Below are 18,064 nucleotides of genomic sequence, written 5' to 3'. Positions count from 1 at the left end.
ATTTCGTTGCTAGGTCACCATAATGACGTCATATTATACAGTAAAGAGATCCAAGAAGAAGAGAGAGAGTACAGAAGACTGAATGGAGTTTTCCTTGAAAATAGAGAGATTTTATTACCGTGACAACCGGAACATTAAGGGTGAAGACCATGGGTGGAGGCTAGGGTGCAGACCAAAAATTTTACCTTAAATGAGACGCTGAACGCCGAAAACGCGCTCACGTAAATCGGTCTGAAATTATAGATAACTAACCTACGGAGATGAGTGACTTTATATCGTAGTGGATGATATATGCTGTTACTGTGTCTACACTGAAAGTTATGGACAATATTGAATCTTACCAGCTCCAGCTCATGCCTCAACAGGGTACACCGGTACACTCATCACAAGAAGCTTCTTCGTTGATATTCTAAATGAAGAGATTAATTGTGCAGACGTATGTTGCATATCGTCAAAACACGTGAAGAAGCAATGATGGCCTACCGGTGATTCTCCGATTATTTTTTCTTCGCCAGGCGTATCGACGCGATAATTACAATCCATTTCTGTGACTGTGGCCTGTTGGAGGTTTATCTAGGCTCCTCCTCGTCATATCATCCGTGCTACAAGTAGTCCGTGCTACAAGTCGGCAGTTACGGAATAAAAATTAAAAAATGGCCTGTAGTAAATGACCATAAGACGACAGACACCGTGAATACCTCAAACAAACATGCTATTACCGAGAAGGATAATACCGAGAATGGACATTACCGAGAATATACATTACAACAAACAACAACATGGCAGCATAGCCTTTACAAGGTTATGATGACAGCGTGGCTAGGTAAAACAAAATGTCATCAAAACGCCTTCACCACAATGTGGCGTTGAGGTTACATAGGAATGATGAAGGATATAATGTCGGCATACAATGGTGTGGACAAATCTCAAAGCTCACTGCGATTGGTGGATTTTTGACAGACTTGGCGAGCGCGAAAATTGATACCAACTGAAAGCTGCCGCGGTAGGCCTACTGATAGCGAAAATAAATAAAAAATATTCTGCTCATGGCCCTGTTGATCAGTGGATCAGCGGATTAGCGCCAAAGAGGGAAAGATTCTTAATTTCGCGAAGGCGTGCTGTTGAATTATGTGAACTCAGCAGATATGGTTGATACATATATAATAGCATCTTATGAAATACGTCGGAGCCGGAGCTACCCCTCAAATAACTGGCTCCAGCTCCAACTCCGGCTGAATTTTATGTAGAGCTCCGGCTCCGGCTCCAGCTCCGGTAAAAATGCACGGCTCCGGGGCTCCGGCTCCAAAGCCCTGGTTATAATGACGTTCGTTTGTGAACATGAACCTCTAAATTTAGGAGGTTCACACACAGAACGCGAACGTGAACCCCACGTCCACACCATCCTTAAAAGACGCCACAATGCTGAATCGGCATTTTCTGTAAACATACTAATATTGGGACTTTCAGTTCAAATTACAGCAAGTTCCGATTGGTTTGAAATACGGAAAGTCAGAAATTTCGGTATGAAAAAAATTCTGAGCATCATTCCTCAAAGTTGTCTATGAAGATTCCTTTGACCTTTATGGTGTGTAATAATAACATGAGTTAAAAGGTTGACGCTCGTATGCGGTGGAAAATTCAGAAAAAAATCCAAATAAAACAAGTCATAATCGCCCGTAAGTAAGTTAAGAGGGGTTAAATAAAATATATGTAACACAAAATTTGTCAACGAGTTGAAACTATTATTTTCTGATTTAGTATGGCCTAATCCAGGGGTGGGCAAACTACGGCCCGCGGGCCGCATGCGGCCCTCAACACCGTTCTGTGTGGCCCGCGAGAGTCTAAAGAAACTTATCAAAAATATTGATACTAAAAATCGAATTAATGCAGGGACATGATTAACCTTTTTTTAGTATATTTAACCATAATAATTTTAAGAGAGTGCTTGTCAAACGGAGGGGCGCACCCTCCTTGGGGTCGTGAAAGCGTCTGAAGGGGTGTGCAGCTGAACTCAACTAAAAAAAAATTTCGCGCTCCGCGCGATTTACATACGATTCTAGGGTATATACTTCTTATATTACTTTTATGTTTAATTTCTGGCGCGACAGACCGATATCATCAAAGTAATGTTGGGTTTGCATTGAATAAGCATATATATTATCTACATGTCATCGCTATATGATATAATCAAACGCCACTACTGCGTTTGGGTGTATAGTCCCAATTTTATATAGTGTGGCCCGCTAATGGATTCAGATGTCTAATGCGGCCCGCGAGCTCAAAAGTTTGCCCACCCCTGGCCTAATCAGTGGTTCTCAACCTTTTTGACCTCACGGCACCCTGTGAAAGGGAAAGATATAGTTCGTTGCACCCTAGCATTTCGAGTACCCTGGGTGGCGAGATAGCGTAGTAATACGTCACACCGCTGTAATATCAACGGGGTGAGGGTCCCAGTACGACCGAGATCGACTCCAAGATTCTTTTCCCAAGTGTTGAAGGATGATCTCGACTCCGCGCGCCATTCAACCTGCGTAAGTGGTGCTATACAAAAAGTCTTAAACAAAAGTGAGTCGCGCAATAAATTGGCGTACCAGGAAGCACAATTAGCAATATTATCAATACGCTGAGTGTTAGATTTAGCAAGACGATTATTAAGAAAAGAAAAGCGATAATCTAATTACATCATGTCATCGTTTGGCCCGAGGTTCTGATGGCGACGACCAGTAAAGAGGTAAACAACTTGTAAAATGCCACCGTATGTAGTTGAGTTGGCGTTCCAACGCCATTGATAGTTGAGGCCCCAGTTTGATTTTTGGCAGCAGCACGTTGGGAAGTGTTCGAGATTTATTTGAGATTCACCTCCCGTAAGTCGCTAACCGGACATCGGACAAAGGCCCAGAGACATACCCGATCAAGCCAGACTACGTTGTGAACGATATATTAGAATATATTGCAGAACTTCAATATAACAATAAATCAATCACGTTCATCTGGATACCTGCGCATGCTGGTATTCGTGGCAACGAAATCGCCGATCAATTAGCCAAAGACGCTGCTTCAAGAAGGGATGAAGGGAACAATCATGTATTACATCTGCGTGATGCACTGTCCGTCTTGAGAAACCATTGTAGATGTGAATGGGATCAGATATACCAAAGCACCGAGACCGGAAGAGCGTATAAGAATCTGCGACCATCAATTACCGACGATATAGTTCAAATTGGAACACGGCGAAGATACGTAATTCTACCGAGATTAAGAAGCGGCGATTGCAGACTGAATCAACATCTGCATAAGATCCGTTGTTCTGAGACTCCACTATGTCAGCAATGCAATGCAGAAGAATCTGTAGAGCACTTTTTGTTACATTGTGTGAGATAGCAACATCAAAGGAGACAACTACATCATGATGCGCGAGTGAGCCGAATAAATTGGGAGTTGGAAAGATGTTTTAACAGATCCAGCGATATTGCATAATGTTGTACAGTTCGTGATATCTTCGGGACGATTTATATAGTATAGCTAATACATGTTGTATATTCATTATTTGTATAACCAAATGTGTTGATGTCGTGTTTGTATATTGTCGGCTAGCTCCATATACTGAATGTGCAATGTGCATGTTGGTATACCAATAGAACTGAGTGATGCTGTATATATTTGGATAATGCAAATTCATTGTAAAAACAAGTATAGAAGTGGTGCACAACACCTGTGCCCTGATAAGCGCCACCATCACGATTCTTTACTTACAATAATAATAATAATAATTCATCCAATTCTTCATCTACTGCAATTCTGTAATCTGACTTAGACTCCACGTATTGCATATAGGAATAACAATTTGACTGCATTACTGAAAATTTACCACTCTTCTAGATTTCAAGACGCAGTGTGCTGAAATATATAACACCTAGTTCAAAACATTTTGTCGGGAAAACTACTATGTAGAAGTAGTGTGATCGAACTGTGTTAAGAGAGATCTTCACATCTAAAAGTACGCGTATGAAGCGTATATACGATTGCCTTATTCGTGGAAACACTAAATTAATCGTCGGTATATTTCGCGCAAAAATTTTTCACGATAATTTTGGATAATAATTGATGAATTTTGTTAGGAATGAATGAATTTTGCAACGAGATCTCAAGGCTATAGGCTTATAGAATAAATAACTTTGTATCCTTATGACAACTAATAACACCAATGGGTGCGGGTTCGAGTCCGACCGAGGTCGACTTCATAATTCCGATATCTAAGTGTTGGAGGTTTACCCAAGCTCCTCCTCGCCACTTCATCCGCGTAAGCGATGTCTTACAAAAAGCCTAGAGGTGGGCCGTGCTATTAGTCGGCAGTTACGGAAAATAATGAAGAATCTCGGCCTGGTGTAAATGACCATAGTAGTCGACAAACACCATGAATACCACAAAACAAACAAACTAAACACCATCCGTACTGTTACGCTATTTTTATTCGGCGACCCCCATATCGCTCTATGAGTGTTTCCGCCCCCTTTGAAATCCAAATCGCCCCCAGGAGTGCTGGCGGCATGGTTAAGAACCTTTGGCATAAATCACGACAAATCAAGATCGAACACCGCTAAATCGGGCATCCGGTTGAGATGATACCAGATTGAGAGACAGTATTGGTCGTTTCAGTATTATCCTATCTGTTCATCACATCACATTGCAAATTTTGTTACTTTAGCGGATAAAAATATTAGAACCACCGATTATGCCATGCTCAGAATTTAGATTCCCTAATTTTTGCTGTACGACCACCTTGTTTATCACGTTCTCTCATGGCGCCTCTGAGCAGTTCAATCGGCACACGATTGTGTGCCTTGCGGTCTTGCGGAGAGGTCCTATGCCGTTTTCTAAGTGTCTTGGTCTTGGCAGGTCTGGAACATTGCACGTCAAGGCAATACGTTTGCTGATGTCAGCTGACTCTCCATCGATGAAATGCTGTTGCCATTGCCGAAGCCGTTTCAGTTAGTGAGGAATAGTGTTGTTGGGCACAGGCGAATAGCTTATTTTGAAACAACAACAATAATTTGAAAGTGAAAATGCTTTATTTAACGTTCTTCCATAATCTCAAATCAGATCGCCGGCCGAGATTGTGGTGACCCTGGTATAATACAAAATGAGCCAAGCTTGTTGTACCGACGTTAACCATTCTCATGGTTATGGGAATTCACTGTGATTTGATATGAAATGATTTTTCCGGTATTTATTTCCCATTCACAACTTCAGTCAATTTGCAAGTTTTCGCGAAATCAGTAATTCTAATTCTAATCTAATTCGGAAAAACTGGAAATTTTCTAGTTGTCCAAGTCTGGCTATTAGACCCAAAATTCAACTGAGTGACAGGTATACGCATAAGTAGGGTTGCACACTTTGTTTTAAACAATATTTTAAACAAATACCATATAATTTTATTCGAAAAGTTGTACAATTATGTCATAATTGTATAAATAGTAATTAGCATAGTCAAAATAGTATGAACATTAGGACGATTTACACTAGAATAGTTTACATATACAATATAGAATGATTGGAACCCTCGACATCGTCGTTGCTTTCAACAGTTGGCACGCTGCTTTTCTATCACTTGAATCGAATGCATGCTCCGATGATGACGACCGTAAACCGTAAAATGGTGCTGCACGACAGGGGTCGGGACCCTTTTTCGTCACAAAATACATATTGACCTTTCAATTATAATTCCCAAATAACCATAAAATAATGTCAATTAACCGTGCCGTCAAAATTGAAGATTCGTGACGCCATGGTGACACCAAATCAAATTTCATTATGATGGATTCGTTGATTGCGCCACGTTTTATCTGTTGAAAGCTGTTGGAAAATGAAATAAAACATACTACAATCAAGCTTTGTAGTCGATTATTTTGCTCTTGTCAATCGGTGAACCTCAAGCAGACTTGCACAACTGGGTTTTCCAAATTGCGCAAATAGACCTAGAACTAGAACTATCTAGCATCAGAAGTTCATCCTCAATATTACCGGACCACAACTGACCTATCGATCTCGCTTTCCATGACATGCCGCCCCATTTCTTGTCGCTTTAATTTTTCTATACTATCTTCTTTACTTTTCATCCAGTGTGCATGCCTTCTCTTTACATCGCCTAGGCGAAGGTGGGTGTCTGATTCCATAGACTAGACTTCAAGTCGCTTCGACACCTTTCTATCGTTTCATTGTATCGCATTTTTGTGGTGTATTGAACTGATAAAAATAGCTAATAAACCAATGATGATCTAACCAACTAAAATACAACCAACTCGATCACTGTCAGTAGTGTTAGTAGTGAGCCCTTCTAGTTACCGACGGCCGCATGAATATCACGCAACAGAATACCGGTGTCACGATTCGCGCCAAACGACGCAACGAGTTTTCCAGTTATTTGGCAACTAATATTTTTACTGCGCAACTAAAACTAGAACTACTAAAAAAAAAAAACAATAGCTATAGTAGACGGTAGTTTGTACAAGTCTGACCTAAAGAGATATCAAAAGAAATGTCCATTGATGAATACCTTACTACTTATCTGAGTCGTTTAGATAAAATGTGTTCAATTACCTTAAAGAGGGCAGTGATTTTGCAAGGGCTATGTTTTGAACGTATTTGTTTTAAAGGTATTTTTGTTTTAGACGCAACCCCAGGAGCAAGTAAATGACGAAAAATCCTGTGAAGCAGGCGCAAAATCTATAAGTAAAAAGCCGAATTGCTAGAATATTGCATCGAGTGGTGCTGCAAAGTGAACAACGAGAATTATTCCACTTCTGCTCCTCGTGACCTGGCAGGTGCTTCGCCTCCGCTTGGATTACCAACTGCAAAGCGGGCAACGTCAGGGAGACTGTTTGACCTTTGCGGTGTTTCATTTCCGTCGCGAGTTAACGTGAAATGAATGAAGTTGCTATTGTCTTTTCCGCGAGTATTCTTCTTTTTCAGCCTACTGAACCGTGTCAGTTCTGGATATGAAAGTTTTATAGATGTTATTTTGATGCTATCGTTATATAGTTAAGTTAGGTTCAAATGATGAACATTGCTCTTAATGTAGGTGCGCATGCACACAGTGCACTAGGGTTATGACTTGAAAAAAAATCAAAATTTTGTGTGTCCTGTAGTCACAAATCATGAGCTTTTGTGTCCTGATTTCAAAATTCACAAAAACTAAGACTGTTTGAACAAAAACCTCCCGCACAAAAATTTTCAAGTTTTCACTGTATAAAAAGGACAGGCTTTCTTTTGTAAATACAGACTATATAACTGACACAACTCCAATTGCGAAGATTTAAAATAGTATTTTGGTAAATTGTTATTTCCCAGATTGAATTAATCCTATCCTGTTCTTGTTTACAGTCGAAATTAAATAATTAATAAATAATTATTAATTTCGATTTTAGATGCAGACTGTATATATCGTATAATTTCAATTTGTCTGACACAAATCAAACTGGGTGTTCAAAAAGGCGAAAAGTCAACAACTCAAGATATGTTCAGCGGTCTAGAAAACTGATTAGAGGAATATGATGCATAGGAAAATTTGGAAACGTCATATCATATGTGACGCAGCTTCTGTTTATACTGGACGGCGGAATGGCGTTGTTGTGAAACTGCGAAATGCAATGATGAGGAAGGGTTTTCATAAACCACAATATATTGGTTGCCAACATCATATTATCGATTTTAAAGCATATATCAGAGTTCTTCAATCCAACGTCTTCAATAAATCCAACTCTCGGCTACAAATTTGGAGATGACGTGGTAAAACACTACGAAAACTTGGTACAATCCACCAAGCCAGAATTTCAGATGAAAATATCAAAAAAACAAGGATGGAGGAGTTATTTTAAATTTATCTATGGGCTGTGCAGAGCATGCCGCTCTTCCAAAGAAAATAGTAGATAACCACTAATCAAATGGCACAAACTTCCATTTCTACGCAATGCGAGATGGAGATCAAGGGCCATGATTGCGTACTTCCAAATCCCCAGATGGAGAGTAACTCTGGAGATATCATGCTTATTCATTGCAAATAAGTGTCAAGAAACCTGGTATTTTAACCAGATGTCTAAAGATGGAATATACTAGATCCCGCCCGATTATCGGTTCGCCGATAATATCGAGACGGTATAACACTTTGAAAGAATTATCGGTATCGGCCATTGAAGCTGAAAAATTATCGGAATTTTCGTGACGTCAAAACATGGCGGTAGGACGTCAGAAAACTACCATCTTTGACCGCTAGACTAAGAATGTTGATATATTTCATCTAGCTCACACTTTACAGGTGTCCAGATGAAGCTTTGCTAGTTTCTTTCATGTTCAAGTATAACAACGGCTGTAAAGATGTTCAAATAAATGCTCTGAATCTTTGGAAATGTGGTTATGTATATCCAACTTCTTTTGAATATCGGCTGAATGTATTGGCGTTATCGATCAAGGTGTGAAATATCGGTTTTATCGGTATCAATCCGAAATCTAATATCGGTGTGGCTCTAGCTAGAATATACGTAAGATTATTTGCTGCTATCTTTGTGCTCGAATATCATGCAGCTATAAAGTGCCTTAAAACTCCACTGTAAGTCGGATATGTCCGTTGTAGGTGTCCCTGGTACTAACATAATTAACAGAAAGGGAAGTCTAATTGATGGATGAACTTTACCAGAAGTGCAAAAGGACATATATTGAAGATTAAATTTGTGGCAAAGAATACCTTTGAATTGTAAATTTTTTCTATATTTGGACCAGATCTGAAAATTGAAGTTATTTTGTGCGGAACGTTTTTTCGATTTGAATAAAATGATTATAATTTTATTAATTGATACCAAAATGCTCATTATTTCCTGCTACAGGCAATTTTTTTCAAGTCATAACCCTACTGTGCACTGTCCACCAAATAGTTCACAGGTGGATACTGGGAGTAAAACAACATTTTGAACCCTTAGTCCTTAGTGGATTTTATGGAATGGTAAGTGGCCTTGGTTATCCTAGGGAGCGATATAGGTTTTATAACGCGACTCCTATAGGCGAAAGTTACCCAATCTCAGTTAAATTTCTATCCTAAGCATGTAATATGTCACCAATGTCCAAAAATGGAAATGTATATATAAAGCTGTGCCTGCTCCACCATATTAGAGATATCAAATGGTTCTATCCGTATCGGCTAAATTCCAGAAATACGGTTCGATATCACTAAATAATCACATTTATCTTATCTAGAACAGTGGTTTTCAACCTTTTTTTAGCTCGCGGACAGGTAAAATTTCAAAAAATATCTTGCGGACCGGCGGACCTTCAAAAATTGAAATCAATTCACCATGTACAGTATGCAACCGTCCCTTTTCCTGTATGGCACTATAGAGAGCAAAATTTTGAGGATTTCATCGTAATTGAATATGTTCATGATGGTATTCATGTAATTTTACGGTAGCGAGTGTGCCTTCAGAGTCGGGGTAAAATTGCCATCCCCAGATAAACTTGCTACCTTCGAGACTCGATTACATTATTCCGCGCCGACGGCTGTGGATAAAACGACTATATGCCAACTCCAATAATATTCTTCTCTTCGATAGTATCGAGAAATTGAGTGTTTCAGAGTCAGACCAAACACCTTGTCGCGCTATCTTGGCCATGTCCCACTACCACCACTACTGCAAATACAAAGCACCGTACGAAAACACCTGATGACAGCCACACCCGACCACTAGGGCTGGGCATAATGGTTCGAGTCCCGGAATCTGAATCGAGTGGTAATTCTAATTATTCGAGTCGAGTATAGTGAGAGAGGATTTTTTCGAGTAATGACACTATAGATAACTAACCTACGGATAGATGCGCATCACGTGATTCACGGTCGAGTGATGCTACAGTCGCAGATTTGAGGTCGCTTCATAGCATGAAACGGCAACGCAATTGCTAACCCCATAGATGACGACCAGAGCGCTCAAATTTATTAACGTTGATATTATTCGAAAGCTACAGTCGCGCTGATTCTGATAATATACATTAAATTTTCATCAAAGCAATGTAACCACCCCGAAATAGCCTTTAAAGTCTGAAAATCGGCATTGTTCTAAAACAATCGCAACGACGCAGCACAATGACCATAACAATGGTCCTTGCGTGGTTGCGATTGTTCAGAACATTGCCGATTTTCAGATTTTGAGGGGTATTTCGAGGGGGTTCCATTACCCTGATCAGATTTTGATGTATATCATCAGAATCAGCGCCACTGTAGCTTTCATATAAGATCAAATTTATTAAATTCGAGCGCTCGGGTCGTCATTTATGGGGTTAGCAATTACGTTGCCGTTTCGCGCTATGAAGCGACGTCAAATCTGCGACGGTAGCATCACTCGACCGTGAATCACGTGATGCGCATCTATCCGTAGGTTAGTTATCTATAATGAAACGATACGCTTCTTGCAACTGAGACTTAATTTACAAACGGAAAATTATAGTTTCGACCTTGAAACCTCGATTGGTCGTATCACAGCATGCTAAACATGTAGTACAAAGCTATACGCACGTTAATGAAAATGAAAATATGTGAAGTCGTGTTTAACTCACAGCATCGTCACAAGATGCATTGAAATATGCATACTCAAAATAATACCAAATAATACATAATATGATGTAGAACTAGCATTATACTGCTTTTGGTCGCATAAAGTACATATTTGAACTTCCCATGTCTTTCAAACTCCTATGACCTAATAACCCGGGATACTCAATTATTAGAATCAACTCGAAGCTGATACTCGATTCAGATTCGAATCACCAAGTTATTCGATTTTGCCCGCCCAGCCCTACCGGCCACCACGACAATTAATGCATCAAAAACGGGTGATCATGGAAATTGCGCGGTTTAGGGAGTCAGCTCGAAATTGTCGCCCGCATGTCGTCGGCAAATGTTGCCTCACGATGCGGTAAATTACAGAATTGGTGAAGTTCTAAATCTGTTTATAACTTGATTTTTTGATTCTGTTTCAATAGACAAGTCTCTAACATCTTGCACTTTGCAATTAAGGTATAAAATTCTAAAGTGTCGACGCGGGCCGGCGGTTGAGAACCACCGCTATAGAAGGTACTTCGTGAGTTCATGTTCTGACAATACCATACAATACCATACAATCATATGCACCCCGGTCAAAATTGCTTCAGTTTAAGCAAACAACCCCGTGAGCCCATCACCATTCGACCACGGATTTGTAGATGACGGGTTAAACAAGATCGGGGAGGGGTTCCTTTTGACCTGAAGTAGAATGATGGTGCATACGCAAAGTGTCTACATTTCTGTCGTAGCTCTGTTTAGTTAGAGCACGAGTGCAAACGACCGATGAGCTAGACACACCTGTAAATTTAGGGAAGGGCATTGCTAGGAAATTTACCAGTCAATATCTCAAATGTTCATCAATGTCGTTTCTCTGCTCACAAATAACAACGTACGCCTTACCTGATTTGTCTAATTTCCGCTCTAAGACTGGACTGGCGACTGGGGAAAGATCAGCTTCACCATCAACTGAGTCCGTTTGATAGAAGCTACCTCTGGTCCTCGGTTGTCGTGTTCCGGAGATTCGCCTGTTTCTATTTGAGTGCAAAGACGACATTATCCACCTAATACCCACCTCTTCGACGAAACATACATGACGAAACATCCAATTATAATGATCACCGCCAAACACAGCAATACGAAAGTTACTCCAAATGCGACAGCGAATTCCTTGCTGCTGTCTCCGGCATTTGTAAGCCAGGTTTCGTCTTTGGGAATATCGGTGACATCTAAAATCAATAGCGAGATAAGTGGCGTATATTCACTATTCGGAAACACGTTTGTGTCATACTACTATGTTCTCTCACGGTCTTCGGGGTCGCGGATATGAAAATGTAGAATACTCGGAAATTGAAGTCGTTATTTCCGTTCCCAACGGTCTCGATGCTGATATTTTGGAATTCCTCCTGTTTCACTTTCCAGTATGTACAAGGATGGTCTTCGAAGTCATGGCTCTGTTTAGTAATCGCATCCAAATCGATAATGTTATTGTTCATCGTGAATATGTAGCATTGTTGTCTCATATTGCAAGGCTTCTCCTTTCCATCTGCGAAGGAAACTCACACGTTCGATGAGCATATATACATATAGTCATAGTCATGCTACGCGCATAGGCAAAGGATCGCAATTATGCCCTCTCTTTTGATTGACCTTCGCTAGAATCTATATGTAGAGGTGGTCAGTAGCGAAGTACTTCTTTTTTTTTTGCAGTACTAAAGTAAGTCTTGCCTACTTGAATTAATTACTCAAGTGGCTTTGCCTTTAGACTACTTCCACTTCTATTTAACGGCCTTTAAAGTAAACTATTTATTTTAGGTCACTTTTGGTGTTGCAAAGTAAAAATAATTTTTGGATTGGTTTTCATCACTTTTGCAATTTAAATTGTCATGACAACCGAACAAAATAACTCCCGTATCATGGGAAGTGAATATCATTCCGAAAGAGGTATCTATTCGCGTTGTCATTAGTCATTTTGTGTTAGCTGTTATGTATGATACATCTTTCAAGTCGAAAGTAGCCAATTCCGTTTTATTATACTAAAAGTATGCGACGCTTCGACAAAAGTTACTTGTGAGACCTCTCACTTTCTATTTGTACTTGCAGTAGTTCTGGAATGCTTTGGAAGTCGCTACTGCTGCTTGTAATTGAGTCGAAATTTACCGTACTACCTCTACTTCTACTTGGGTAGCTATATTGCTGACTACTTTGACCACATGTCCCCCACCATATCTCCATTCTGAGTACAATGGACATGAAGGGTACATTTATAGACAATAGCCAGAGCTAATAAGTGAACAAGAACATAGGTCAAAATATGTGGACCATAGCAGATATGTAAATAATTGAAACGTAATATTTGATTCGTACATAGACTCTTACTTAATATAACCGTTGCGACGCACTCGCTTCCATTACGGAAATCGTATTTGAAAATACGCATGTATAACACGTGATTTGGAAATCGGCTGAGTGTCCAGAAGCAATTTTGCTCTCTAGTAAGTTCTTGGTCTTCTTTTTCGAAGCCGATAGATCCGCTTTTGCTTTCCGTTACGTGTGGGATATCGCAATACGCGTCGATGCTCGTAAAAACTAGAGATATATGGAAGATTCAATGCCAGAATGAAAGTGCAGAAGAACTCACACACATAAAATCATACATGATCAAGTACAGGCCGAGGAACATAGGAAATTGACGGCATCCGGAGGCAAACGCATATAATGCTATGCTACTCAAGTTTGAACCGACAAAAGGGTTGAAAAAACACCGACCATAAATCAAATATTACTATCCTGCATTATAGGTATAAGCAATCCATCAAACCAGTCAAATGAAGCTAATTTTGTAAAGCGCCACCCCAACTATGGAGATAAGTAAATGTTCAATTGTTCACGTAAGATTTAGTATAGTCCATCTAATTCCCTCTTGCAAGGGTGGTTATCTCAAAATAAAGTAAAAAGATCGCGCTCTATTTGAGCACAGTTGTGCGTTTTTTGTCCCTCTATACTTGTTAAGTATGTTTTAATCCCAGTTGTAATTTACGGTGACGTGCGAGCGAACGATATATCCTGCGAATTGATAGTATATACGGCGCACATCCGTTATTCTCGCCAATAACATTACCAAATAGAAAACGTAACAAGCCTATCTATTCTATTGGGGAGTCACGATTCGCCATAAAGTACGATACATCAACTCGTCTCTACTACTTTTCTCATTTCAACTATGAAACGTATAATACCACGGATATAATATGATTCACAAAACGCCTGTGCTACTACCAGAAACGGAAAAATCTAAATTTATATTCCGATTAGACAAATAGCACGTACACTTGTCCACTGTCCATCAAACCATCACCTAATTATTGCCTATGACAAGAATATCATGCTAAGATCCACGATGGATGTCTTCAACACGTTCATCAGTTTGTATTTACTTGTCGGAAAAGGTATTTAAACGTACCACAGCTGAAATCATATATAAAATAAATGAGGCAGTTCATTGTCGAACTTTTTCGCGGCTTAGATCGATAAAAGTAGGCTTACAGGGTAAATGATAGAGCAAGGAAAATGAGCCGGTTTTAATCACCTGTTAACAAAATGACATTGAATATCATCTTCGTCGTGCGGCGCCAATAGAGTCAATTTTTTGTATGTTATATACTTGGCCTGAACTCAGCGAATGCAGGTATTGTATACGTTTTGATAAATGATCATGCACATCTAAAGTATAAAATAGAAATTTACACTGATATATATGTATATATATATGTGTGTGTATAGAGTTATGCGGTTGAGCTATGTGTGGTTATTAGGGCGATTTTTTTGACCTGAAGAATGGAAAATTTTGATCTAAAAAATCAAGATTTTGATATTATTTTACCTTAAACATCTTAATTTAGACCAAATTTGACCTAAGGTATGCAAATTAGGTGTTTTCCCACATAATGTTAGAATTGTACTACATATATTGATTCCCGGTTGAAACTGTCTGTCCTTCCGAAGTAGTTTGGCCTGAAAAAAAACTTTTTTTTGATTCAAATTACAAATATTTACACGAAGAAACTTTATTTTAACGACATTTGGCCCTATGAAGAATTCCAGTAGGTACGTTACGCATTTTGGTAGAAATATTTAAAAAGAATTGTAGTACAACGAAAGATACTTTCCTACATTCTCGGGTACAGTGTATGTCCTTACTAAGTAGCTTGCTAAGAATGGAGAAAGAACGTTTAACAGTATCAGTTGGTTGCTGACCACAATGAAGTTGTGCGTACACTGCTGGTGACAAACAGTGTTGCTTCATTCTGGCTAGAACGGTATAGGCTCATAAAGTAGGCTACAAGCTGTAAAATGTCAAATGATAAGTTCACCTACAGTACAAAATCTACGATACAAACGAAATGCGGGTTGCAAAAAGTTTTAACTTTGTAAACAATTTTGACATTTTTTGACCTAACGCCAAAATTTTGACAAAATTTTGACTTTTTTTGACATGTCAAAAAAAATAGCCTTAGTGATAATGAACTAATTTATCCCAAGTCATGTGAGATACAAGCCGGTGGTGTAACGTATTGTTCCAGTGTGTCGATGATATGCTGAGCATTGGTGTCTATATTGTGTCCACGCGTGCGTGTAGACTAGGCGGAAACAGATGGCAAAACGTTATCAATCGAATGCAAACGCACGATTCCGACGTGATGCTATACAATCGTGATGCTGCTGTGGTGTTCAAAATCCAAAGACTGAGACCGAATTAGCCCGTCTTGTATTTCCAAACTCAAACCAGTCAAGCGTTATACGTCCACATCCATGGTCGTTCAATGTTCAAATAGTTATCGATTGATGAATAGACTGACCGTTTTTATGTTATAATGTATTTCAGTTCTAACATCAATTATCTTTTATGACCAAAGCGCTACAGTACAGTGGATAGATCTCAATGGTGCAATATTTATGTCACAAAGATGTGCAGTTGTGCACTGTAAAATACTATACTAACCTTTTATATCATGATTCTGTATTAGCCAGCTATCGCATCGCATATCAGAGACTAATCTCGAGCTTCACAACAACGCCAATTTTAGAGGACTAATAGCTGGCGATTCCTCCTCATAGTGTTGCAGCAATGTCTCATTAACACAAATGGCCGTCTTCATATAGAAAGTTGCTTAACTGCGCAAATATGTGATCTTATCTTTAGAATGGAACAGTATAGTTCCGTTGAAGAATCTTTCCACAAATCTGCGAACCATTGCTGCATTTTCTGATGTTATGTGTTGCATTGCATCCATGCAATTGCCTCAAATACTGTCCACCGACACCTATATGCTATCGAAGCTCCTCAGTTTTAGCGCGTAGTCAATAACAGAACAGATCAATTGAAAATAACTGCTGTTTAATCCACTGATGCGAAATACTAGGTAGCTGTGTTAAGAATTAGGTTACTTCATGCAGCAGCCCGTTCGCTAATTTCGTCTAGGCCTGTATGTATATTGTATAGCTACGGTTAACGAACTTTTCCCTATTCTACCTCATTCTGCACTGTTAATGTATCCAGGGTTGCTTACATAGTACATGCAATCGGCATAAACTTTTGACAAAACAATACGGAATTCGTCCATCATCCTGACTCACGTCCCTGCCCAAACCATGCGTTTCATGACCTAACGCATTTTGTCATCGCAGCATGATTCACGGCGACACGCCAGAAGGGCTTCACTTCTGGAAATGTGCATTGTTCATTTTGCTCTGCATGCTGCTATCACAGATGGGCCGTACTCATTTACAAAACAGCCGATCTCCAACACTCAGCAGTGTACGATCACGAATTCTGCAACGCCTGCATCTCTACAAATGGCTTTTCGTGTGACGTTGCGGAAGATGAACTTTATGCTGACAACACTGCTCTATGGGAAGAATTGATGCGTAATAGTGGAAACGGAGTAAATTTCATAAGCATTTTCCCTCTACAAAGCTGCGTTCTGTAAACTTAGAGATTCTGTTAACGAAGCACTCGATTATCCACAAGCTACGCACATTCGGTGTGTGAGAAAGCACTTTTATGTCCAGTCTCAGAAGATTTCCTCATTGGCATCGCAATTTATTGTCACCAAGATGAACATTAGGTCATGCGGAAGCTGAATATCATATATTTAACTCATGCTTCAATGAACAATGGTTTGGAGGTGTCGACTGCGGTGCTACCGTAGGCCTTGTATACGGACGAATATATAGGCTAAGCAGTCCAGTGCCGCGGAGTCGGTAAATTTTAGCACCGACTCCAAATCCGACTCCGACTCCACACATTTTCAATGGACCGACTCCGACTCCTGAGTCGTCTTTAAAAATACCGACTCCTACTCCGACTCCGACTCCAACCCCGACTCCAACAGTATTACCAATGTACTTCGAAAATTATATGCCACAGTGACGGTTAAATGACTATCACATAACTATTAAACATATGCAAACATATGATTAATGATGGCATGCAAAATTGTTTCACTGTGGCACAGCTCAAATTATTCACCATGCATGAAAGATTGCCTATGTAAATTTCCTTCATTGTTTCATATTTTATCAGTTTTCATAACATGGACTCTCTAATAACCTAATATGTATGAATCCTTCGAACACGACATACATCCCATACTGTATAATTAAAATGTAAATAAAACAATCGAAGTGTTGCTCTTGTGTATGAGTCAGCAACTATAATACAGAGATGCATCTTACTAATTTTCTCATCACACACTATACTGATCAAGCACAGACACTCTCACTACTAACAATCATTGGTCATAAACGAAATTTAGGAAGTAGTCATATAGCATATGTCTAGTCTGCATGCACTTAGTCAAGTATTCAAGGACTAGGACTTGCAGTCTTTCTTAATCATTTGTTCGACACAAGGATCTAAGATACACCCGTAAATTTGCATTGCTCCAGCTCCGGCTCCGGAGCTTTCTTCTATCATACACTAGCTCCGGCTCCAGCTCCGGAGCCGCATTATTACCACTGCTCCGACTCCGGCTCTGAAAACTATCGAAAGTGCCTGTGTATATCTGGGGTGGGCAACCCGCGGCCTGCGGGCCATATGCCCGAGAGCTAATTCCCCATTATATTATCGAAATCCTGTTATATTATCGAAATTGAATTGCTCAGATTGTGAACTTGCAAGGCCAACCAAATATATGATTAGTCTGCATGGCCGCGACACTTGGGATGTTGATGACTAAAATATCATTTCTGACGCATTGGCAGATCCAGGGTCCAGTAACATTTCAAGTAAATCGTCGTACATTACAATAAACCAGAAGAGTAGTAAAATTTTTCTTCACGCTTGACGTGTTTAATTGTCACACGATTTCTTGCTTTGTAGCCTACCCGTCCTGAAAATGAAAAAATGCCTGATTTAGTCGATTGAGTCTAACTATATTCGCAATTACGAGAGAAAGTCTTGTCGCGTTTGCGCTCGCAGAAAGA

At 39.6% G+C, this 18,064-nt stretch overlaps 1 protein-coding gene across 1 annotated transcript; it reads right to left on the bottom strand.

Annotated features, from left to right (window-relative positions):
* Positions 1-5,380: 5,380 nt before the first annotated feature.
* On the bottom strand, positions 5,381-16,334 carry LOC145448401 (uncharacterized). The gene is made up of 7 exons (XM_080326782.1): positions 15,579-16,334; positions 14,166-14,299; positions 12,956-13,165; positions 11,868-12,122; positions 11,670-11,805; positions 11,480-11,610; positions 5,381-6,989 (listed from the first exon to the last, which is right to left on the bottom strand). The coding sequence occupies exons 2-7, from the start codon at positions 14,191-14,193 to the stop codon at positions 6,790-6,792; spliced, it is 960 nt and encodes a 319-aa protein (XP_080182908.1). The 5' UTR covers positions 14,194-14,299; positions 15,579-16,334; the 3' UTR covers positions 5,381-6,789.
* Between the last annotated feature and the right edge of the window lie 1,730 nt (positions 16,335-18,064).

This window comes from Botryllus schlosseri, chromosome 10 (genome assembly GCF_051294905.1).
Source record: "Botryllus schlosseri isolate E-star chromosome 10, Bs_hap1, whole genome shotgun sequence".
Taxonomy (NCBI): domain Eukaryota; kingdom Metazoa; phylum Chordata; class Ascidiacea; order Stolidobranchia; family Styelidae; genus Botryllus; species Botryllus schlosseri.
This window is presented reverse-complemented; position numbering and strand designations above follow the sequence as displayed.

Coding starts and splice junctions, on each gene's coding strand:
- LOC145448401 (XM_080326782.1), bottom strand. CDS start 14,193: ATGATATTCAATGTCATTTTGTTAACAG. Junction 11,806..11,867: donor GACCGTGAGAGAACATAGTA/GTATGACACAAA, acceptor TATTGATTTTAG/ATGTCACCGATATTCCCAAA. Junction 11,611..11,669: donor ATAATTGGATGTTTCGTCAT/GTATGTTTCGTC, acceptor GCACTCAAATAG/AAACAGGCGAATCTCCGGAA.